The following is a 19,975-nucleotide window of genomic DNA, read 5'->3' on the forward strand; positions in this document are numbered from 1 at the left end:
CAGGAATCTGACTGAAGTTCCTTTTAAATTTAAGAAGCACACACAAGGATGCCCTATTTCAGGCATAGCCAAACTCAGCCCTCCAGAAGTTTTGTGACTACAATTCCTATCATCTCTGACCACTGGTCCTGTTAGCTAGGAATGATGGGAGTTGTAGCCCCAAAACATCTGGAGGGCCAAGTTTGGCCATGCTGCCTTATTTGAACATAGCTGTTTAAAGAAATAAAAGTTACAAGGCCAAACTAGGCATTCTAATTTATTTTGTAGAAACACCATGCCCTGAGGCATATGCTGAAATGAATCAAATCTTTAAGAAATTGCAGGGGGCGGGGATTGAAAGTTTCATCTGCATTTTGAGCAAAAATCCCAGAAGATTAAATGTCCTACAACTCAAAGGCAGTCAGGTGTGGTGGCCCATGGAAATATATTCTGAAGTCAGAGACACCCGTGTGTGTGTGTGTGTGTGTGTGTGTGTGTGTATGTGTATGTGTGTGTGTAGTATTAGGGAAGAGAAAGATGTTCCACATGCTTTTAAAGTTAAAAAACAAAGCCTTTAAATTCATGCTCCAGTCTGTGACAATAATTCTTTTCAAGGTACACAGATTAGTCTCATGATACTAGCAGCTCCTGCTTAAGACATTATGCTGCCTGAGGCAGAACAGCAAATACTATGCTCTGCCCACAGTCAAGGTGCATAGTGTCCAAGGTTAGCCAAATTATTTTGGTACTCGAGGCAGACAATTCCATAACTGCCTCTCCCTGGAATTAAAAACACAGCAATAAATTAATAATTAAACTTCTAATGCTCTTTCATGGCACCCAAAATTAATTGCCTCACACTTTGCCTATTGAAAGAACCAGACCTGGTTACTAACATTAGTCTTTAAACCATACGGAACAACTTGAGACCTTTGGTTCTGCCAACCCTCCCCACAAACTTTTGAGGTTATACAATTTAAATCATCTGAATCATACAAAATACAACTCATTATTATTTTTTTAAAAAGAAGTTTGTCACTGCCATCAAAGCAGCATTAATGGCACCCTTCATCCATACCTCTCGTGTTTGGAAGCAGACAGCCTCTAGTGCAGCAAAGGCAATGTGGTTTTTATTTGTAAACTGAGTAAGGCCACAGATAATTCTGTAGAAGGAAAAAGGAAAGCAAAATCTACCATCAAGACTAAACAAACCTTCTTTTAAAGACTCACGTGGCTGCCACAGCACCCCCTATAACACACAGTGGCTGCTGTGGCACATTGCCCTCTCAGCTGGCAAGAAGTGCATATTGGGAAGATGCACAACATCCCACTGTGTATCTGGCCTAATTACTTAAGAATGGATAACATTAAATATTGGCAGTTCCTGAAATTCTTTAAGTTAAACATTTGGTCTGATATACCTACCCTCTTGCACTGGGTTCCCAGTATGGTGCATATAATCCTGAGAATGCTGGAACAAAGTAGCAGCCATAAGAAGTGCCCACTTCAGCAGCAAGTTTCTCTAAAACCAATGCCAAAATAGAGTTTATCTTCACGCAGCAGGAGCAAATAACATTTATTGCTATTTATTACACTTGTCAGTTGCTTATTACTCAAATGTTACAATTAAAGGTCTAGAAATGTTTTTTTTAAAAATGAAATAAAAAATAAATTCCAAATTTATGGAACGTTGTCACCCAGATTACTCCAGTAAATAAATATTGGACTAAGGGAAAAAGGAGTCTCAATTCTAATTATTTACAATTGTGTATCAAAGAACAAGAGCATTCCTGGGCATCTACCAGCATGCCAAAAAGTGCAACTCTTGTCTTCAAGTAAAAGAGAAGTCTTGCACAACAATCCTATATATGTCTACTCAAAGGCAAGTCCCACTGAGTTCAATGGGACATACGCCCAGGATAACAGCCTTAGTGAATGATAGCACCGAAAACTCTTGCTATTTTATTATTTTTAAAAATCTGCTCCAACTAGCGGTATCCAAGTAAGATATTGTAACGTAGTGATTTCTATTTCCAAAAGCAATAAAAGGATGCAAGACTAGAAATCTACATGTATCCATTTAAACTCATACATCTCTTCCAGACATTTGGTTTTATAAATGTCACAGAATATTACCAGTTTTCTAATACCAAGTGCATGCCACAGTTAGTGTCCTTAAAACTGACATATCCTAGGCAAGGGGAAGATCAAGCAACTCTTCACTAAAATAAGCTACTCCAAGTTATTGATGCTCACCAACTTCACTTGAAGACTTTGCAATGCCGAGGTTGTCTCTCAGCCAACGTACAACGGCACCAGCTATGGCAACAGAGCCCTACATGAAAAGGGCAAGTTAATGTGTTTTGTTACTTCACTCTCACTCTTAGAGCAAATCATGAAAGGCAACACGCAAAACCAAGGCATGCCTTTTTCACAGTTTTGGAATTCTTAAAGGTACAGGGCTCATAATTAAAGGAGTCTCAGACTTAAAAGAAGATGCTGAGGATGTAGTCCCAGAAACATACATCATCAGGGCATGCAGGTGACAAGAGTAGTCACAGATCTGCTTCATAGCCTGTAATGATTTAGTATCACCTCACCTTTAGCACAAAACTTTTCAGTGCAGGAAATTCACAGTCAGCTCCCAGTCATCAAGCACAAAGCCACTCAGTTTAAATCAAGTAACAGATATGCATGTATGAACCAGCCTTTACCAAGTCAATTTTTTGTGGAGTTACAGAACATTGCCCTTTGACATCAGAGACCCCCCTACCCCTATGAGTAACTATATAACCTTTAGAAGACATCTGAAGGCAGCCCCATACAGGGAAGTTTTTCAATGTGTAATATTTTATTATATCTTTATATTTGTTAGAAGCTGCCTAGGGTAGCTGGGACAACCCAGTCAGATGGGCAGGGTACTACTACTACTACTACTACTACTACTACTAATATTGCCAAAACAAAACAAACAAACAAAAAACACCTAACTTGCATCAATGACCCAAGCCCTTTGTAGTAGGTTTGCAGTCATCAATAGTACATATATGGTAGTCCACCTCTTGGTATTACAAACCAAAGAAACAACTTGGCACCTTCAAAAGCCCATAGTATATGAAAAATAATTATACTTACTTCTAATGCATAATACACAGGTTTGTCTCTGCCCATTTTGTACGCCACTGTAGTCAGAAGGCCATGTTCAGAAATTGCAGGCTGGAAACAAAAAGAAAAAATACGTAATTACTTGATCTAGAAAATATTAATTATTTCTATCATATTAGTTTACCCTTGGCTGTTATCTTAAACACTGCCCAACTGCCCATAGCATTCTAGCACAAGACATTTCCTCTTTGGGACCTTCATGTTAAACAAGGTATGCTTGTGAATATTTTAAGCTCAAGTGAGAATGTAAATTATACAAAATATAGGCACAGAAAAAAACACCTTTATTTTATTTGTAAAGAGTAAAGGGGACCCCTGACCATTAGGTCCAGTCGTGACCGACTCTGGGGTTGCGGCGCTCATCTCGCTTTATTGGCTGAGGGAGCCGGCGTACAGCTTTCGGGTCATGTGGCCAGCATGACTAAGCCGCTTCTGACGAACCAGAGCAGCGCACAGAAACGCCGTTTACCTTCCCGCCACAGTGGTACCTATTTATCTACTTGCACTTCATGCTTTTGAACTGCTAGGTTGGCAGGAGCAGGGACCGAACAACAGGAGCTCACTCCGTTGCGGGGATTCGAACCGCCGACCTTCTGATCGGCAGGTCCTAGGCTCTGTGGTTTAACCCACAGCGCCACCCGCGTCCCTATTTTATTTGTAGGACACAACAAAAATATTTTTAAGGGAGTTTTACACAGCAAGAGCTATTTTTTTGGGGAAAGTAGCAATTTGCCAGGGTTTCAAGTCGTTTAATTCCCAGCACTAACCTTTTGACCTGTATTGCAGAGTAAGAAGCAGCCTGTTCCATACCTGAAGTGCAGACACCAAAAGTTATTATTTGCTACAAAATGAAGCATAAGAAATCAGACATATGCCATGCCATAAAATGACTAGGAATATCAAAAGAGTAGTAACATAACTGGAATGTTGGTATAATAGGACAACTCCTCTGCATAGAAATGGCTATAATCGGGTAACTAGTTTAGCAAAGACTGGCTGAATTGTGGCAAACCAGCTGACAATGGATTGGGGAAGCAATGGAATCTTCCTTCTTTCTCCACTTCCAACCACTACACACTGCCCTTACTGCATTCAGGATTGGTGTATGTATGTACCTATGTATATATGTCAAATTGGGAGGCCAAGCTTCCCTAATTCACACTGGAACATACTCTGTAATCCTCTGTATGGAGCATTATGGGGCAAGCTTTAGTCTGCATATTTAGTTTGCTGTGTGTGCTAGCCAGGGAGAAATGTGGCCAGCCTGTTGGGTAGACTGACTCATGTGTACTTCCGATTCTAAAGTCCATTCAAAAAGCTACAGGAAATAAGGTTGGGGTTTGGGGATGGGTGGGGATATGGAGTGCTTTTCCAACCAAGGCACTGCAGAACCTCCTATTCCCTGACTATATTTAGCCCAGGACACTTATTTTATTAGAAACCCAGTTCTTCTTCATCTGCTGGGCCTGGCATGATCTGAAGTACAGCTAAAAGAAATAGACTGAAGGGGAAGGAGAACAGGCCATGTACTCTTACACAAGTGTGCAAGGTATTTCAAATGCATTTTAAATTATGTAGCAAGTTAATTAAAAAAAATCAATCTGATTCATTATTATCAAGATTTGGAAACATGTAGCACTCCAGATGTTGTTAGACTATAACTCCCATCAATCCTGACCATTGTCTGTGGGCTGATGGGAGCTGGGGTCCAACATTTGGAAAGCCACAATGGAGGAGTTCTTGCAAGAGGTGAGAATCAAAGTAGGATCTTCCTGACTCACAGTTTCATCACATACCCATTGTGTTACACTGGCTATCCCACAGTGTGCATTCTTAAAAGTGGCTGATCCTCTAACACCGCCCCCCTTTGTATCAACTCTATGGGTGCAATGATGTAGGTGTCAGTTCTCAGGTTAAACTTACGTATTTTTTGCTTGACCATCCTTGAAGCACATTTGTCCCACTAAAGCAGCAGACTGGTCACCTAAGCACTGGAAGTACATATAATTCATTGACTTCAGTCAAAGTATACCTGCATATTTAATTTTTAAAGTAGATCTATTTTGTTTACAATTTGGCTCAGCTAAAGTCCTGTTGTCTCGCTAATACTTTTTACAGAAAGAAACACACCAATGGCACTACAGATTGGAGAACTATTATACTGTAAAGCACCCTATAATCCTTGGATGACGAGTCATATATAAATTTAATACATAAATAAATGACAAACTTTTGTTCTGGATAGTTGAATATTTTTCCCCTGAAGGTTATCTTACCACAGGACCTCCTTCATTTTCAAATGAGCATGCTCAAAGCTCACATAACCAGTTTCAATAAACCTTAGGGGAAACTAGCTTTCTCTCAACTGGGAAAAAAAAATTGGCCTCTTGCAGATCCAGAATGGTGGATAATCCTAGTTTTTCTGCACATCTAGAATAGTTTGGAAGCACCGATACCAATAAATACAAACAAACAAAAATGCAGAGGAAGAAATGGACAGAATGCCCATTTCCAAAAGAATGAAATCAGATGTTTGCCTTTAAAATTCTGTTTACATTAAGGCCGCAATGCTACACACGCTTACCTGGGAGCAAGTCCTATCAAACTCAGTGTGACTTACTTCTACGTTAACATGTATAGGAGTGTGCTGTAAATGCTGCTTTCAACAACAACATAGTTTAAAAAAGAAACTTGATTAAAAAACATTCTGCACTTATTTTTTAACTATATCCATCACTATGAAAATCCTGCCTCTCTCCTAAAAGGAAAAAAAGACTTGAGGGCAAGCATTTGATACAATACATTTATTGTGTAAATAATAAATATTTATGATCCTCAAAGAAAACTTTGTTTTCATGGAAAAATACTGTTTTGCCAAGTGATCACTATCCTTACTTGTGGAAAATTCTGGGCAATTAGCCTTTTACATAAAAGCTAAAAGCTACAATTCCCTTCTGTGATTTTGTCAGATGCCTTTTGAATTAGTAGAGGGCCAAGCAAATCCATTTATTTCACAATTGCACCCCTTGTGTCTTAGCAGACATAACTGTGTAGTGCAAGAAATACGTGAACTTTATGACCAGACCTCTGTGCTCTTAGGTAGTCTACAGACTTGTTTTTGCTTGTTTTAACTGTTGCTGCAACCAATTAAAATTTGTTGGGTTTTTTAAATATAATTTTTATTAGTTTTTTTTTAACATATAATTTTCAACAGTAATTAAACATACTTTTACATCTTATTCAAATTTTTGACTTCCATCAATCCTGTCTGAAAATTTGTTGCTCTGGAAACTTGTGAATTATAGTATAGGAAACTTAAATCAGTCTTTTTTCTTGGTAATTTGGGCAATCTACACCAGGCAGCATAGCTCCTATGCAGATACGTTTCAGGCAGGATGGGAGGCAAGTACTTGCTCCCCTTCCTTCCTTCCTTCCTTCCTTCCTTCCTTCCTTCCTTCATCACAGAGGCTGGAGAGAGGTGAAAGGTTCAGTTTCTACACTGTATTCTGCTATCCTTTGTGTCCCATGATATTGGAACACCATTTAAAACCCCTAAAATGAAAGTTATTGGCACTTAGGTCTGGCTGGAAGCATCTATTTAATTCCACAGTAACTGGCTGTAGTTACACCATCTGCTCCAGGCTTGAGGCTGGGCACATTAGATGCTAGTTATGTTTTCAATTGTCTACTTACTGCATAATCCTACATGAGTCTACTGAGAAACAAGTCCCACTGAGCTCAATGGGCTCCAAGGTAAGTGTATATGGGATTACAGCTTAAACCTATTTTTACTAGCACATACAACTGATACTTTAGACATGTAGTTTCTACTGATTGCACCCCTCCATTTTTAAAAGAATAAAATAAGGTCTATCAATCATTCCACTGTATTCAGAAATTGTACCAATAAATTACAACATGATCAGGGAACTCACCCCAGAAATTGGTACGCCAGTCAAAGCTCCAGAACTCTATAGCAAAACAAATACATTTTTGAAAAGGTGATTCAACATCACTAATTTTCATCTAGTAGGTTTTCCATTATTTAAAGAACAACCAAAGCAATGTACAGCTAGAAAACATCAAAGCCATAGTCAAGCAAGTCTATCAATGCTGTTAAAAATAAAGATCCTGGCGTATACTGAACGCTGTTGAGCTGTATGCATATATTCTCACACACAGTCTGTCCAGCAGAGTCCCTCTTGTACTAGAGCACCACAGAAACCTGCCTTTATTATATAGCTGGAATAACAATTTACTACTCAATTATATATAATTTCCCACACAAGGCAAAGGGACAATTTTAATTTGTATTCAGTTTCTTCAAACTCCATAGCTTCTGAGAGGGGGAAAAAAACAGGTACCAAAGATAAAGGTTATGGAGAGTCTTTAAAAGCTACAAATCCTGAATATTATAAGAATTACAACATATTGTTCTTCCATAACGGAAACAGAAATAAGTATAACAGGGTACAAGTTAGCAACGGATCCACTGTGTATATGCAAACAGTACAATATTTCCAGATGACGGAAAACTACAATTAATGGCAGAATAGTGGATTTTAGTTACAAATGGTATATCAGACCATCTATATGTATATTTAGATAAAAAAAACACAACATTTTTCATTATATGATTAAACTCTGGCTGAAACCAGGATGCGATAACTGGTTCCTGTTTTAGCAGGAAAATGTGTTATATGACAGCCACAGCACGACTTTACTTCTATATGCCCACTGGTATCACTGTGAAATAGGCCACATACACAGCGAGCCCATCTAAACTGGAAATGACTTGGGGAGAGGGGGAGAGAAGAAATAATCTAAGGGGCAGATGGTAACACTATGGTTGTGCACTATTAGGCACACTGAGGTGAGTGCCTCAGATCCAGAGGTGGCAAATCCCACTTTATAGCTTGCCTACTACTTACTCCACCCACTGCCACCACTGCCAAAGAAGTGAGGAGAAGCTGTGGCGACGGTTCTGGTGAGCTCTCGCTACTGCCTCTCCTCATTTCTCTGGCGATGGGGGTGGGGTGGGAGGCACCCATGGTGGCGCTGGCGCCTGCCACCAGAGAAGTGAGGAGAGGCAACTCCTCTTTTCACCTCAGGTGGCAAAATGGGATGAGCCGCCCCAAAACAGTGTACAATAACAACCAACTTATCAGGACTGCAAGGTACATGTAACTGGGCAAATACAAGAGAGAGAGGAGGTTGAATGGGATGCCCACATCCCTGCCCAGCCCTCCATTTTCTGCTCAGTCAAGGAACGCAAGTGTGGCAGTCTATTTTCTACACCTCAGTTCATCGAAGAGCTAATGTTTGCTCTACCATTTATACACATATTAAAGCACAGCACAGAGTACGACTTGATTTTTGATAACACGTGGGGCTACAATAAGATGGTAAACAACATGCTTCAAAATGGGAGGTCAGTGCTTAACATACAGGTGTGACTGTGGCAGAGTATTAGCGGAAGAGCACACAGGAGATATCATTTTGTAAGATACCATCGAACAGTTTGCGATGTTTTCTCGAAAAGGAAAGAAGAAATACATGTTTGTGTGCTTGCAAACAGCCAGGCATGCCAACACCTAGTACCCACAAAGCCACCCACGTCAAAACCAGCTTTTTTTTTTTTTGCAGGGTGCATTGTGTGTGTGTGTGTGTGCATGTGTGTGTATGTACAGTGAGCAGTAGCACTTCTGTGAAGCCATGCAGAGAGTACAGTCAGTGCATTTCCATTTGGGGATACCTTATTAAATAGCATTTTGAAGGTGAGATGAGATATATACCATAAACTAGTATTCCTCCTCTTCAGAGTTTTTGCCCTCAATTCATACAATCTTTCACAAGGAAAGTTAGGAGTGAGAAATAGTAGTTTCCCATTTTAACTTTTTTTAAGCAGGTGCGGAGTGTAAACACCTCAACAGAACCACTAATAAAAGCTTCAGATTCAGTCGGTCTGACTTGAGGATGCCGCCTGACACAATCCCTTTCAAAAAGCTACAGGATTCCCCCTAAAGAAATGCACTGCATCTAAGCAGAAATGGATGGATATGTGAGTAGGGGACATCCTAACAAAATCCTACTCACCAAGGTAAGGGAGATTTTCTATAGTCAGCGAGAAAAGTAGTGGGAAGGGAGGAGGGGAAGAGAGACAAACAAGTTCACAGTTTCAAAGCTTGGTAGTCTAGTAGTCAATTCTCCTCCTATAAATTGCTGTTTGGGGTAAAATGAATATCAGACCTACACACTTTGAAGGCAACATTCAAAAGGTTTAGAACTCAAAGTAATGGACTTCACTCTTCTATTCTCAAATGATTCAAAGTATATAGCCCTAGTTACTTACTTAACAGTAATATCAGATTACTGATATCAGAGGCCAAACCTTTCAACATCTGAGATCCTGCATTGTTAATAGTTGACAAGTAGGTGAAGGGAGAAGGCAGCTTTTACTGTTCTTGTGATAAGCTGTACTGGCAACCATTTCTTCTCTTCTTCAATTATTAAAAAGGTACAAGACTCATAATATTGAAAGTTTAGCCACCCTAATTTGGGTTAAAGTATTTTTGTACAGAAACACTTTCAGTTCAGTTGGAGACTATTTGCCAAGCACTTTGTTTTTAAAAGTCTGCAACCTTCCCCTAAACATCCCACAATGAAATACAGGAATTCACAATGGCTTATGTTGTATTCAAGACACTAACGTTATGGCTCTATTTTTTATTCTTGTAAACAAGCCAAATGCTTTAAATTAATTTTAAAAGGCCACTACCAATACCAGTACTCTATTCACCAGTAACACTCTTTCTCATACAGAGCAGAGAGGCTATTACTTGAGGGAAATGAAAGTACAATTTGTTTCATTTTAAGCAACAGATCAGCTGTATCAAGTAATTTTTGTGAGTATTTCTATTGCTTTCACAAACACTTTTCATTTAAAGGTAGTTCAGAAACTGGAGTCTAAAGCAAATGGCTTTTTCTTTCTTTCTTTTTCTGAGCTGCAGAGGTCACAAAAGGAGATTTGGGCCACACTATTGAAAAACACCCCATCCACAAAGCTGGAATACTTTTCCTGTGAAGAGCATTCATAAACTAATTTAAATTGGATAATTGCATATTATCATATAGTATTCGCTGATAAGATTTTATCTAATCTGGGAACGAAGAAGAGGGTCAAAGTTTCTTGTAGCTAGTGACTCAATCAAGCTGCAGTACTTGTTTAAAAAGAGGGCTCCTGCCAAACTGTTCTACAAGCCAAGTCTGGGAATACAGAATATTGTGTCTTGTCGTTTTATAACCATTTTAACAATCACTTCTTTAATAAAGTTTAGACTATTTCCAGTTCATAACTGTACAGAACTTTCAAACCAACATTACGGTAGCTGATCTTCAGATGGAAAACTTATCCAGAGTGTTCTATAGTGGACCAGACATGCTGAATCACCACTGAGCTATTTCCCACAGCCCAGACATGTATGGTGCTTCAGCCCCCATCAGTCTCCACCCCATATCAAGGCCCAACATCAGCATACATAGCAGGAGTTCAGCCTGTGCACTGATTGCCAGTGGCTTCCTAGGGTGAGAAGGGGTGTGTCTTTGCGGGGAAAGGGTTCTTACATCTCCTCAAGACTCTTCCAATGCTCACAATGAGTCACTAACTAGGAACATAGTAAATATATTTCAGACAGCAGCTTTCTACACTAACATTTAAGTTTGTCAACTCCTTCGGTGCAACTGTAACATTAGAGAAGTTGACCTTAGATCCTAGTGGAAGTGTCTATAACAGCCTTCTACAACCTGCTGTCCTTCAGATGATTTAAATGTACACTCAGCCCTCAGAAACCTGACACACACCTCGTTTATAGCCGCCCACGTGCACAAATTCTGCAGGACTCTGCCCCAACTTACAGCCCAGCCCTAACCACGTCTTCTCAGAAGTAAGTCCTACTGAATTTAGTGGGGCTTATTTCTAGTTAACGTAGGTTAGGATTGCAGCCTTAGTTAAGGAAGAGCACCAATACATATTTCTATGCCAGTTCAAAAATTCCATATGTCGTTTTCCGTAAAAAACAATAATTTCATAAGATATAAAATATTGGGAGATTTAAACAAAATTGTACAGTAACTTATATCTTCTAAATGTAACTTTTCTCAAGAAGGGTAGTTAACAGTCCAATTTAAAAGCTATTCCTTCTCCTGTTTTACAAAAATAACTTTTTCACAGAACTGAGTTATCCAGCTTATTTGATCAAGATTAAGAAGGCACAATTCACACATATGTTGTTAAACTAAAAGAATTTAAGGAAAAGTTGTATATATACCATCAATCCATAGATCTCTGAGGAACTCCGCACTTTGGGAAGTATTTCCATAGGAATTCCAAAAAATCTGGGAAGGAAGCACAACATTTTCCAAAAGTTAATACAAAATTATTCATGGTTGTTAATTAAAAAGTTGAACTGGGGGTGGATGGAGAATATATGGGGCCCATAATGTTTGCCTCAAAACAAGAAATGATTCATGATTATAAGAAATGTCCACTTAAATGCTTCTTCTGATTGGTTAAAACTAAACTAAAACTTTGTGCGGCCAACAGAGGTCCCGCTTGAGCTTCTCCTTAGCTAATAAAGCTATCATTTGTTTAAAAATTGTTGCAAAGGTTTGCAAGCCCTCATGATGTGTAGATGTAAATACTTCATGCATAACTCTCTTTTTTACTTATTCTGGGGCTTGATTTGACCTGAGCTTATGTGTGCATCTCTCCCAGCTCCAATGATCAGCTTCCCCATCGCTACAGGTGCCTCAAGAAGAGTTTACAAGCAGCCAGCAGTGACAATCTTATGTATCCTGCTAATAAACGACAATACTACTTTCACTTCTCAAAGGTTAAAACAGAATTATTTGCTAGCTGTGATGTAGAAAAATGCCACCAAATATTTCACAATTAATTCCAAGTGTTCTCTCAGTTATGGAATGAACTGCTCCCATCAGGTTATCACAGAAAATCCATGAATGCATGTTTGGTTGTACCTAGCCAATTGAAATTCCACACCCTCAGATTAAATTTGATTAAAGTGTGTTAAACACAGTGCGAAATGAATTTTTAAAAGTGAGTCTTGTATAATTTGAGGAAGAAGTGAACATCAATTTTACTCAGTGGAGAGGAACCTGTGGCCCTGAAAATGTTGTTGGACTCCAACTTCCACCACCCCCAACCGGCATGGTCAATGGCCAGGGATGATGGTAGATGTAATCCAATAACATTTTGAGGCCTACCAGTTTAGAGTCTAATGGTTAATTCAGACGAGATTTCATGCCCAAGATTTCATGCACAGAATTGTGATGCATCTTGTGACCACCCACCATTTGACAAGCTGGATTTGAACCTTTACCATAAGCAATAATGGCTGCAGAATCTATTGTGTACTAATCTCTCAAACACATACAGCTCCACCTGGATCCCCATTACAAAGCCAGAATCAGATAAACTCATTGCTATTAAGCAACAACTTGTTCTTTAGTTTCAGAACACAGACCATTTAGAAGTTTTTCACATGTGACTCTGGAAAAACAACTATTAGGACCAAGTGCCACTCAGCTAACAGAATTTATTTCCAAGTAAACCTGCTTAGAAACCTGTACATCAGTATGGCTTTTTGAAGATGGTCAAAGCAAATCTAGGCACTGAAGAAGATGGACAGACAAGGTACTTACTTGCAGAGTTCAGTATCCCATTCTAACGAATGAATGTTGAACAGCATTGTTCTACTGGCATTGGTTACATCAGTGCAATGAACACCTCCATTTTTTCCACCTGTCAAACTCTTAAATTAAAAAAATAAAAATAAGCAAAGACAGATCAGTAAAACTAGAAGCTCATCACTGCTTCCCTAGAAATGGAAGTTGGAAATCTGGTAGACCACTGTTCACTCTTACTATATTTAAAGAATTTGTTCAAGTATCCCCAATCTTTTCCTGCTCACAGGGCACATTCAAAAATAGTTATAATCACTATAGAAAAAAAACTGGTGATGCTTATCCTCCCCCCCAAAAACCCCCTCATTAAACTAAAATAAAATAGGGAGTGGCAGGGAGTACTGGCAAGGCTGTTTCTGAGGATGTCATGACCATTTGGGGACCCCAGTATTTGGCTTTAATAGGAACAGTTATCATAATGTAGTATACATATGCAAGAATACTACAGCAAGCCTTTCCTCAAAAGCAAATCTTTCTTCAAAGGCAAGAGCAAAAAGATCAAGGAATCATACACTTTATTGAGAACATCACAGAAAGGCGGCCTATATGACATTTGGAGTGAACAAATCCCCAGCGATTTCAGTTTTGCGTTTAGTTCTAACTGCTATACATCACAGTCCTGGCTAAATTTCATTTTTATTACACAATGATTGATCCCACCAGTCACATCTACTAATATTGGAAATATAAAAATCACTGACTATACCCTGGTTGAGGTTACTCCCCATCTGGGAGGGGAAAAACATAGTTCACCAACTTGGTCTTTCCACCCAACTTTACTTACAAACTCTCTAGCCAGAGAAAATGTTTTGAAAGCCCTTCAATATTATTTTAAGGAAAACGATGTAGATAACACAGCTACCCCTTTTCTCTGGGACACAATGAAGGCGGTCATTAGAACTCCCATTTTTAATGGCTGCAAAGCTTTTCAAAACTCCTGCTTCTAGGACATGTACTGGAATTTTACTCTTATGCAAGATCTTAGAGGTTTAGGCACATGTTCACTCTCCATGTGTTCAATGAATGAATGAGAGAGAATCAGGATCACACCCACTGTCCATTCCTCATTCCCTGTCATGGCTACAAATTCAGCATTAATGTGAAAGGGTGATTCACATGATCCAGAAGCCTAATTGGCTAAAGTTCCCTTTTAAGCGCAGGAGCCGTAAATACTTTAGTATCCCTTCATCCTTACATCAGACATGCATCTGCTAGGTGTGTGTGGTTAGGCATGCACAATCCCATTGTATTCACTGAATGCATGGAAGGGTAGCAGCCATGATCCCTTGGATTATTCGTATCTGACACACACTATTTATATTTATTTTTATTCAATTTATATACCGCCCTTCACCAAAAGATCTCCGGGCAGTTCACAAAATAAAACATTAGCGCCATGATACTTTATGAGACAAGCTAGAGGAAGGTGAGTACTTAAAACCTGTTGACCATAACTGATGTGTGCCCATTTTATTCAGGTGCATTACATTCTGCTGCAAATAATGTTGGAGGCAGATTATATAGGCACATGTATGATTCTGATGAGGTGGCAGTGAAAACTGATTTCCTGTTTAGAAAACGTTGAATGTTCTTTGATTAAAATTGAGAAAGTATAAAGCAAAAGAAGTTGATTGCTATATAGCCTATTGAGACATACCCATATTAGCCATGTGTCAATGGTACCAAACAGAGCTCGCCTCTCCTGAACTGCTTGCCTGACCTCCTTCACATTGTCCAAAAGCCAGCAAAGTTTCACAGCACTGAAATACGTGCTAAGTGGGAGGCCTGTCTTATTCTGCAAAAAATGAAAGATTTTCAGAACATAAAGGAGAAACACCAGCAATAAAAATGACAAAAGGATCATCTGTAGCAGAAGCACAATAAAAGGGTCATTAGCATCAGTCACTCTCAAGTATTGTAAACCTTACGTGTACCAAAATCCAACATGATCAAAGATCAAGAGAACAGGTAGTTTGAAGACCTGCCACGTAGCAAAACAGACAGAAACATATTCTAAAGGTCATGTTTTATACAGGTTATCTGTCTGTGTTTGGAAAGCAAATAATGATGGAGGCAATCAGAAAGAAAGAACTCCTGCATTATACAGTGGAAGCTTTCAAAGCAAATAGGTTAAGAGGCTGTTTTACTTATATGTTCCTAAATAATTTTATTTTGGCAATGTCTAGGAAATATGCTAACACTGAGGGGCAATTTCTGTGTAGCTTGGAATAGATGAATTGACAGCAAAGTCGTTAAATAACCTCTTGCATCATGATCTATTTCTATGAAAATTTGGGTTAGGTAGTTTCATATTCTTAGTAAATAAGGAATGCTTGCTATCCTACTTGTTCCTATCTTCACACATAGGAGGAATAATTTAACCCTTCTTACAAGTGATAACACATATACTTACTTCAACTTTTAAAAACATGCTTTCTGCTCTCCCTTCTCCGTATTCTCAAGGAAAATTATTCTTACTCTTATTTACTGTATTAAATTTGTATACTGCCCTACACCTGTAGATCTCAGGGCAGTTCACAACATAAAAAACAAGACACTTCCCACCCCCGCACCATGTGCAAGCCAATAAACCTGCCTTGCACAAACACATTTAAAAGAGTATAGGATGTTAATCAGTCAAATGCCTGGTTGAAGAGGAGTGTTTTCATCTGGCAACTAAAGATGTGTAATGAAGGTGTCAGCTGAACCTCCTTGGGAAGAGCATTCCACAAACAGGGAGCCACTGCGGAAAAGGCCCATTCTTGTGTTACCACCTTCTGGACCCATCACAAAGGAGGGCCTCAGATGATAATCGCAGGATTGGAGTAGGTTCATATGGAGAGAGACAGTCCTTGAGGTATTGTGGTCCTGAGTTGTTTAAGGCTTTGTAGGTCAAAACCAGCAATCTGAATGGGGCCCAGAAACTAATTGGCAGCCAGTACAGTCAGGCCTGGATGGGCGTAATATGCTCAAACCATCTTAGCCAGGTGAGCAACCCGGCTGACGAATTCTGCACCTGCTGAAGTTTCTGAACCATCTTCACAGCCAGATATAACGCATTGCAGTAATCTAACCAAGAGGTTACCAGAGCATTGACAACAGTAGTTAGGCTATCCCTGTGCTACGATAACATAAACTGTATTCACTACAAAACAAGTACAATGTCACATCAACACCTCACTTCCCTATATTGTTAAAACAGCAAGAGATTTTACCTTAAAAAAGGATTTATTGTGCCCTGGAATTTTTTTAAGCAGTCGCTCAACGGTAGACTGGGTTCTTAGATCAAGCCACACTATAACACAAAGACAAACATAAGTGATTGATTAGGGTTATGCTACTGAAAATTTCAGTAATTCAGGCTTCCACCACAGAGAAGTGATTCTCCAAATAACTTCTACACACCAAGCAGAGCTTGTGTGTTCTGGCATTTCTCCCATGGAAGCAGAAATATGTTTTAAAAAAAATTTTTTTGGGGGGGGGGTTGCTTCATTATGGACTGTGTTATCCTCTCCCTTTCATCAAGTAGTGTGGATGAGTAAGTACTGCTACATAAACAGAGTTTTGACCCCTTTGTCATAGCTTTTAAGGTTCTAAAAAATCTGCCTTTCATGAAAGGATTCGGGAAAGTGCAATTATAATATAATTAGAATTAACCCAGGCTTGCAAGTACGTGAGCAAAAGTCCTCACATATTAAGTGTTCAATATTCTGGCCCACACAGACCGCTTGAACAATAAATAATAAAAGTATCCCTTCCTGGGGATAATTCTTGCTTGTTGCAGGCAACATGGTACTGTGAAGTGGCTATTAACAAGCCAGCATCAGCTTAAACCGAGTAAAATATTAAAAACTTGTTTCCCTCTTATTATAGAACTAATAAAACTAAAACCATGTGATATGCACCACAATGATAAAACATTCTACAAGAACCAAATACAGTTTAACAGGCTATTTGTTAGAAATATTTAGATCAATCAGATGAATGAATAACAGTTAACAAAAGGCTAATGCCATTCAGACCCAAAGCTGATGCCCCTCTCCTCTTTCTCTCTCTCTCTCTCTCTATATATATACTGAGATGAAAAAGACACAGGGTTGTGTTCAATGCTGCTGTTCTGCTGGAACAACAGACTTCCAGTTGCACAACAGAACCTCCAACCTCTCACCTGAAGCCCCAATGTGGACTCTAAAAACCTGCTACATATGATTGGGGAACGCTCTGGAGCAAATTTCACGGGTGTACAGAGAGAGAAGAGGAAGGGGAAGTCCTGTTGTGCAAGTAGATTACTGCTTGCGCCGTGTTGGATACAACTCACTCATAGGCTTGGATTCCAAGATAAATTAGCTTCAGGAAGTTCACTATACTCCATTATAAATAAATAAAATGATTAGCACATAGTCAAATGGAAAACTACATCCCTATTAAACAAAACACTTACCTAGAGCATTATAGAGAGGCTCTCCAGTTCGTTTGTCCCAAACCACAGTTGTCTCTCTCTGATTGCAGACCCCAACAGCTTAAAAACAGAACGAAATTTTAACATTTGCTGGATTTGACATGGCATACTTCAAGAAATATTTCAATACTTTCCATAATTTCTATTGTATAAACACTTTCCCTGTTAATTCCACCCCCCCTTAATACAATTTACTCACTGAATAAAGATACTGGTTAGGATCCAGAGAAACCTACGTTTTCACAAAGTGTTCCTGTGCACACATTTGGCAGAGGGGCAAGAGAATTTACCAGAACTGGCTTTCAGCAGCAGCCCTTTGCACCAAATAAAATGCTACACTGGGCAATCCCTTAATCTGGGGTGGGGGAGAAATAAAGAAGGCAGGCTGCCTTCTGGAAGGGTTGGCTGAAATCCCTGTGCAAGAGACCACACACTTCCCTTGGGTTTCCAGAACAGCATTGCACAAACCACAACCTATTTATTTCCTCATTTCCAGCTTATCCTATCTTCTGAAAGGAAACTCTGACAAAATAACAACACACCAATAAGCTACACTCCAGAAACATCTTGCATTGGCTTTAATAGTTTAACATATCAGTTCTATTCCTAAAGAAAAATTCAGAAATGTGCCCTTTCTGACCACTGCTTCAAAAAATGATTATTTTTATGAAAATGTGGGTAATACCTTTTATACTGGCAATGTCCACATTCAGTTGTTTCAGTTTCTCACATGTTTTTTCAACACATTCATAGACAGATTGTAGTATTTCCTTTGGATCTTGTTCTACCCACCTTGAACAGATAAGATAAGGATAGAGAAGAGAAGCATAGAGAAAACCAAGGTTAGTATCAGAAATCTGTATTTTGCATCTGGCATTATGTACACAAATCTCATGAAATCTCATCTGTTTCCTCCAACACAGGGTTTCCCAAATGAGTCTCCAGCTGTCGTTGGATTACAACTATCATCACCTCTAACCAGCAGGACTTGTGGTCAGAGATGGTGGGAACTGTAGTCCAAAAACAGCTGGAGACCCAAGTTTGGGAAACTCTGCTACCAATGCATTAGAAATGAATGACAATTTACTAACATCATTTTCAATTAGTATCAACAAGTTTGTTACAAAGTAGAATCTAGTGGATTTTTAACATTACTGTAATTCCTCTTACCATAAAATTGTTAAGAAGCAGAAAAGAAGAGAGAGTTGAAGAGCCCGTACGTCAAAGGCAAACGAGATTGGCTGCTACTTTTCCAACTTAAAAAAATGTTGTGCAAGGCTAACAAACACCCAGTGCCACTTCTGTTCACCTGATCTCTGGTTGGTTATGGTGCTACTACTTACTGGGAGGTGTTGGGAGGGGGGAGTGAGATAGTAGTGTGGTTGGTGTGGCACAAATGCACCAGCGCCACCTACCCCATCCTCTTCTGCAGCAACACAACCCCAGCCCAACACCCACTACTGAGGCTAACTATTGATTAAAAACAAATACAGTAACAAAGAAAAACCGAAATGTATATTACATTATTGCAATGATGTCAGTCTTCCAAACTTTGCCTCATATGCCTACAAACCATTTCACTGGCTTAAGTAGGAATGTGTAGGCTTGGATCCATAGACATGTGAATGAAACACCACCCAAAAAACAGGTCTTTCCCATCCCCTGCTCCTCACTGCAGCCCCCTGTGGTCTCCAGTGTACTTCTGAAAGGCATGGAGTGGATGGCTGCAGTCAGAGGGAGCAATGGGCATAAATTCACAGGGGCAAAGCAAAGTGAAGAGTGGAAGTGACTTTCTACTCATGTAGAGTTTAAAGTTTAGCAATATCACACTATGGCTGCTGTCTTAACCCCAATTACCTGGGAGAAAGCTCTATTGAATTCAGTGGGACTTACTTCCAAGTAGATAGGGTTAGGATTGCAGCCTGAATGACAAGCGGTCAAGTATGCAAAGAAAAAAAAATACTCTACCCTTCTTTGGGGAATTTCTGTTGGATTTCTACTTGGTGGTAACTCAACAGCTCAGCTGTTTTTGCATTAAAGACCTGTAATGCATAAAAGAACACCAAACCAGTTTGTAAAAACATAATTAGAGGGAGAGGCAGACAAAGAAGCTTGGCACCCGCCTCTCGAACAGTTACTTGGAAACATGTTTCAGGGATGACAGTAGCATTCAGAAGTTAACTCCCTTAACAAAGACTATATTATACATAACAGAAAATTGTCAAAGAGCAAAATGATGCAAGAAATACTTGCTTAACTCTAGAAGAGGCCACTAAACCACATGTTACAGGAACCTGAAGGGTTTTTTTTATTTAAAAAAAAAAGTTGGACGCAGAGACTTCTGGACCATGAGTTATATTATGGCTTTTGCAACCATATGGCTCAATTTTGCAATGATAGGAAAGGTTAATCATCCATGGAGACAAAGGGAGCAGCAGTTTCTGGAGCCTCCCTTTGAAAGGATTACTGACAAAAAGATAGGTAGATTAAGGAAACCGCCCTAAAAGTCTGAGTCACCATTAAAAAGCAGGGTGAAAAGTCATATTGCTTTTTAAAAAAACCCCACTAAGGTACATATACAGGAATATAATCTAATTATCTATTTACTAT

The 19,975-nt window shown here is 39.2% G+C and overlaps 1 protein-coding gene across 1 annotated transcript in view; it reads right to left on the reverse strand.

The window, feature by feature from the left end:
* The window catches only part of GK (glycerol kinase), a 41,668-nt gene that overhangs the window by 13,447 nt on the left and 8,246 nt on the right, over positions 1 to 19,975 (reverse strand). Inside the window, exons 2-16 of the mRNA XM_081003913.1 lie at positions 19,334 to 19,407; positions 18,051 to 18,157; positions 17,348 to 17,425; positions 16,122 to 16,201; positions 14,564 to 14,701; positions 12,865 to 12,974; positions 11,472 to 11,538; positions 9,241 to 9,258; positions 7,080 to 7,115; positions 5,068 to 5,135; positions 3,912 to 3,954; positions 3,115 to 3,195; positions 2,236 to 2,314; positions 1,405 to 1,501; positions 1,010 to 1,142 (exon numbers count right to left, since the gene is read on the reverse strand). Of these exons, the coding sequence (XP_080860039.1) occupies positions 1,010 to 1,142; positions 1,405 to 1,501; positions 2,236 to 2,314; positions 3,115 to 3,195; positions 3,912 to 3,954; positions 5,068 to 5,135; positions 7,080 to 7,115; positions 9,241 to 9,258; positions 11,472 to 11,538; positions 12,865 to 12,974; positions 14,564 to 14,701; positions 16,122 to 16,201; positions 17,348 to 17,425; positions 18,051 to 18,157; positions 19,334 to 19,407 (1,209 nt within the window). The remainder of the gene's footprint in view (positions 1 to 1,009; positions 1,143 to 1,404; positions 1,502 to 2,235; positions 2,315 to 3,114; positions 3,196 to 3,911; positions 3,955 to 5,067; positions 5,136 to 7,079; positions 7,116 to 9,240; positions 9,259 to 11,471; positions 11,539 to 12,864; positions 12,975 to 14,563; positions 14,702 to 16,121; positions 16,202 to 17,347; positions 17,426 to 18,050; positions 18,158 to 19,333; positions 19,408 to 19,975) is intronic.

Source organism: Podarcis pityusensis (genome assembly GCF_964106645.2).
Source record: "Podarcis pityusensis genome assembly, chromosome: 4".
NCBI classification, from domain to species: Eukaryota; Metazoa; Chordata; class Lepidosauria; order Squamata; family Lacertidae; genus Podarcis; species Podarcis pityusensis.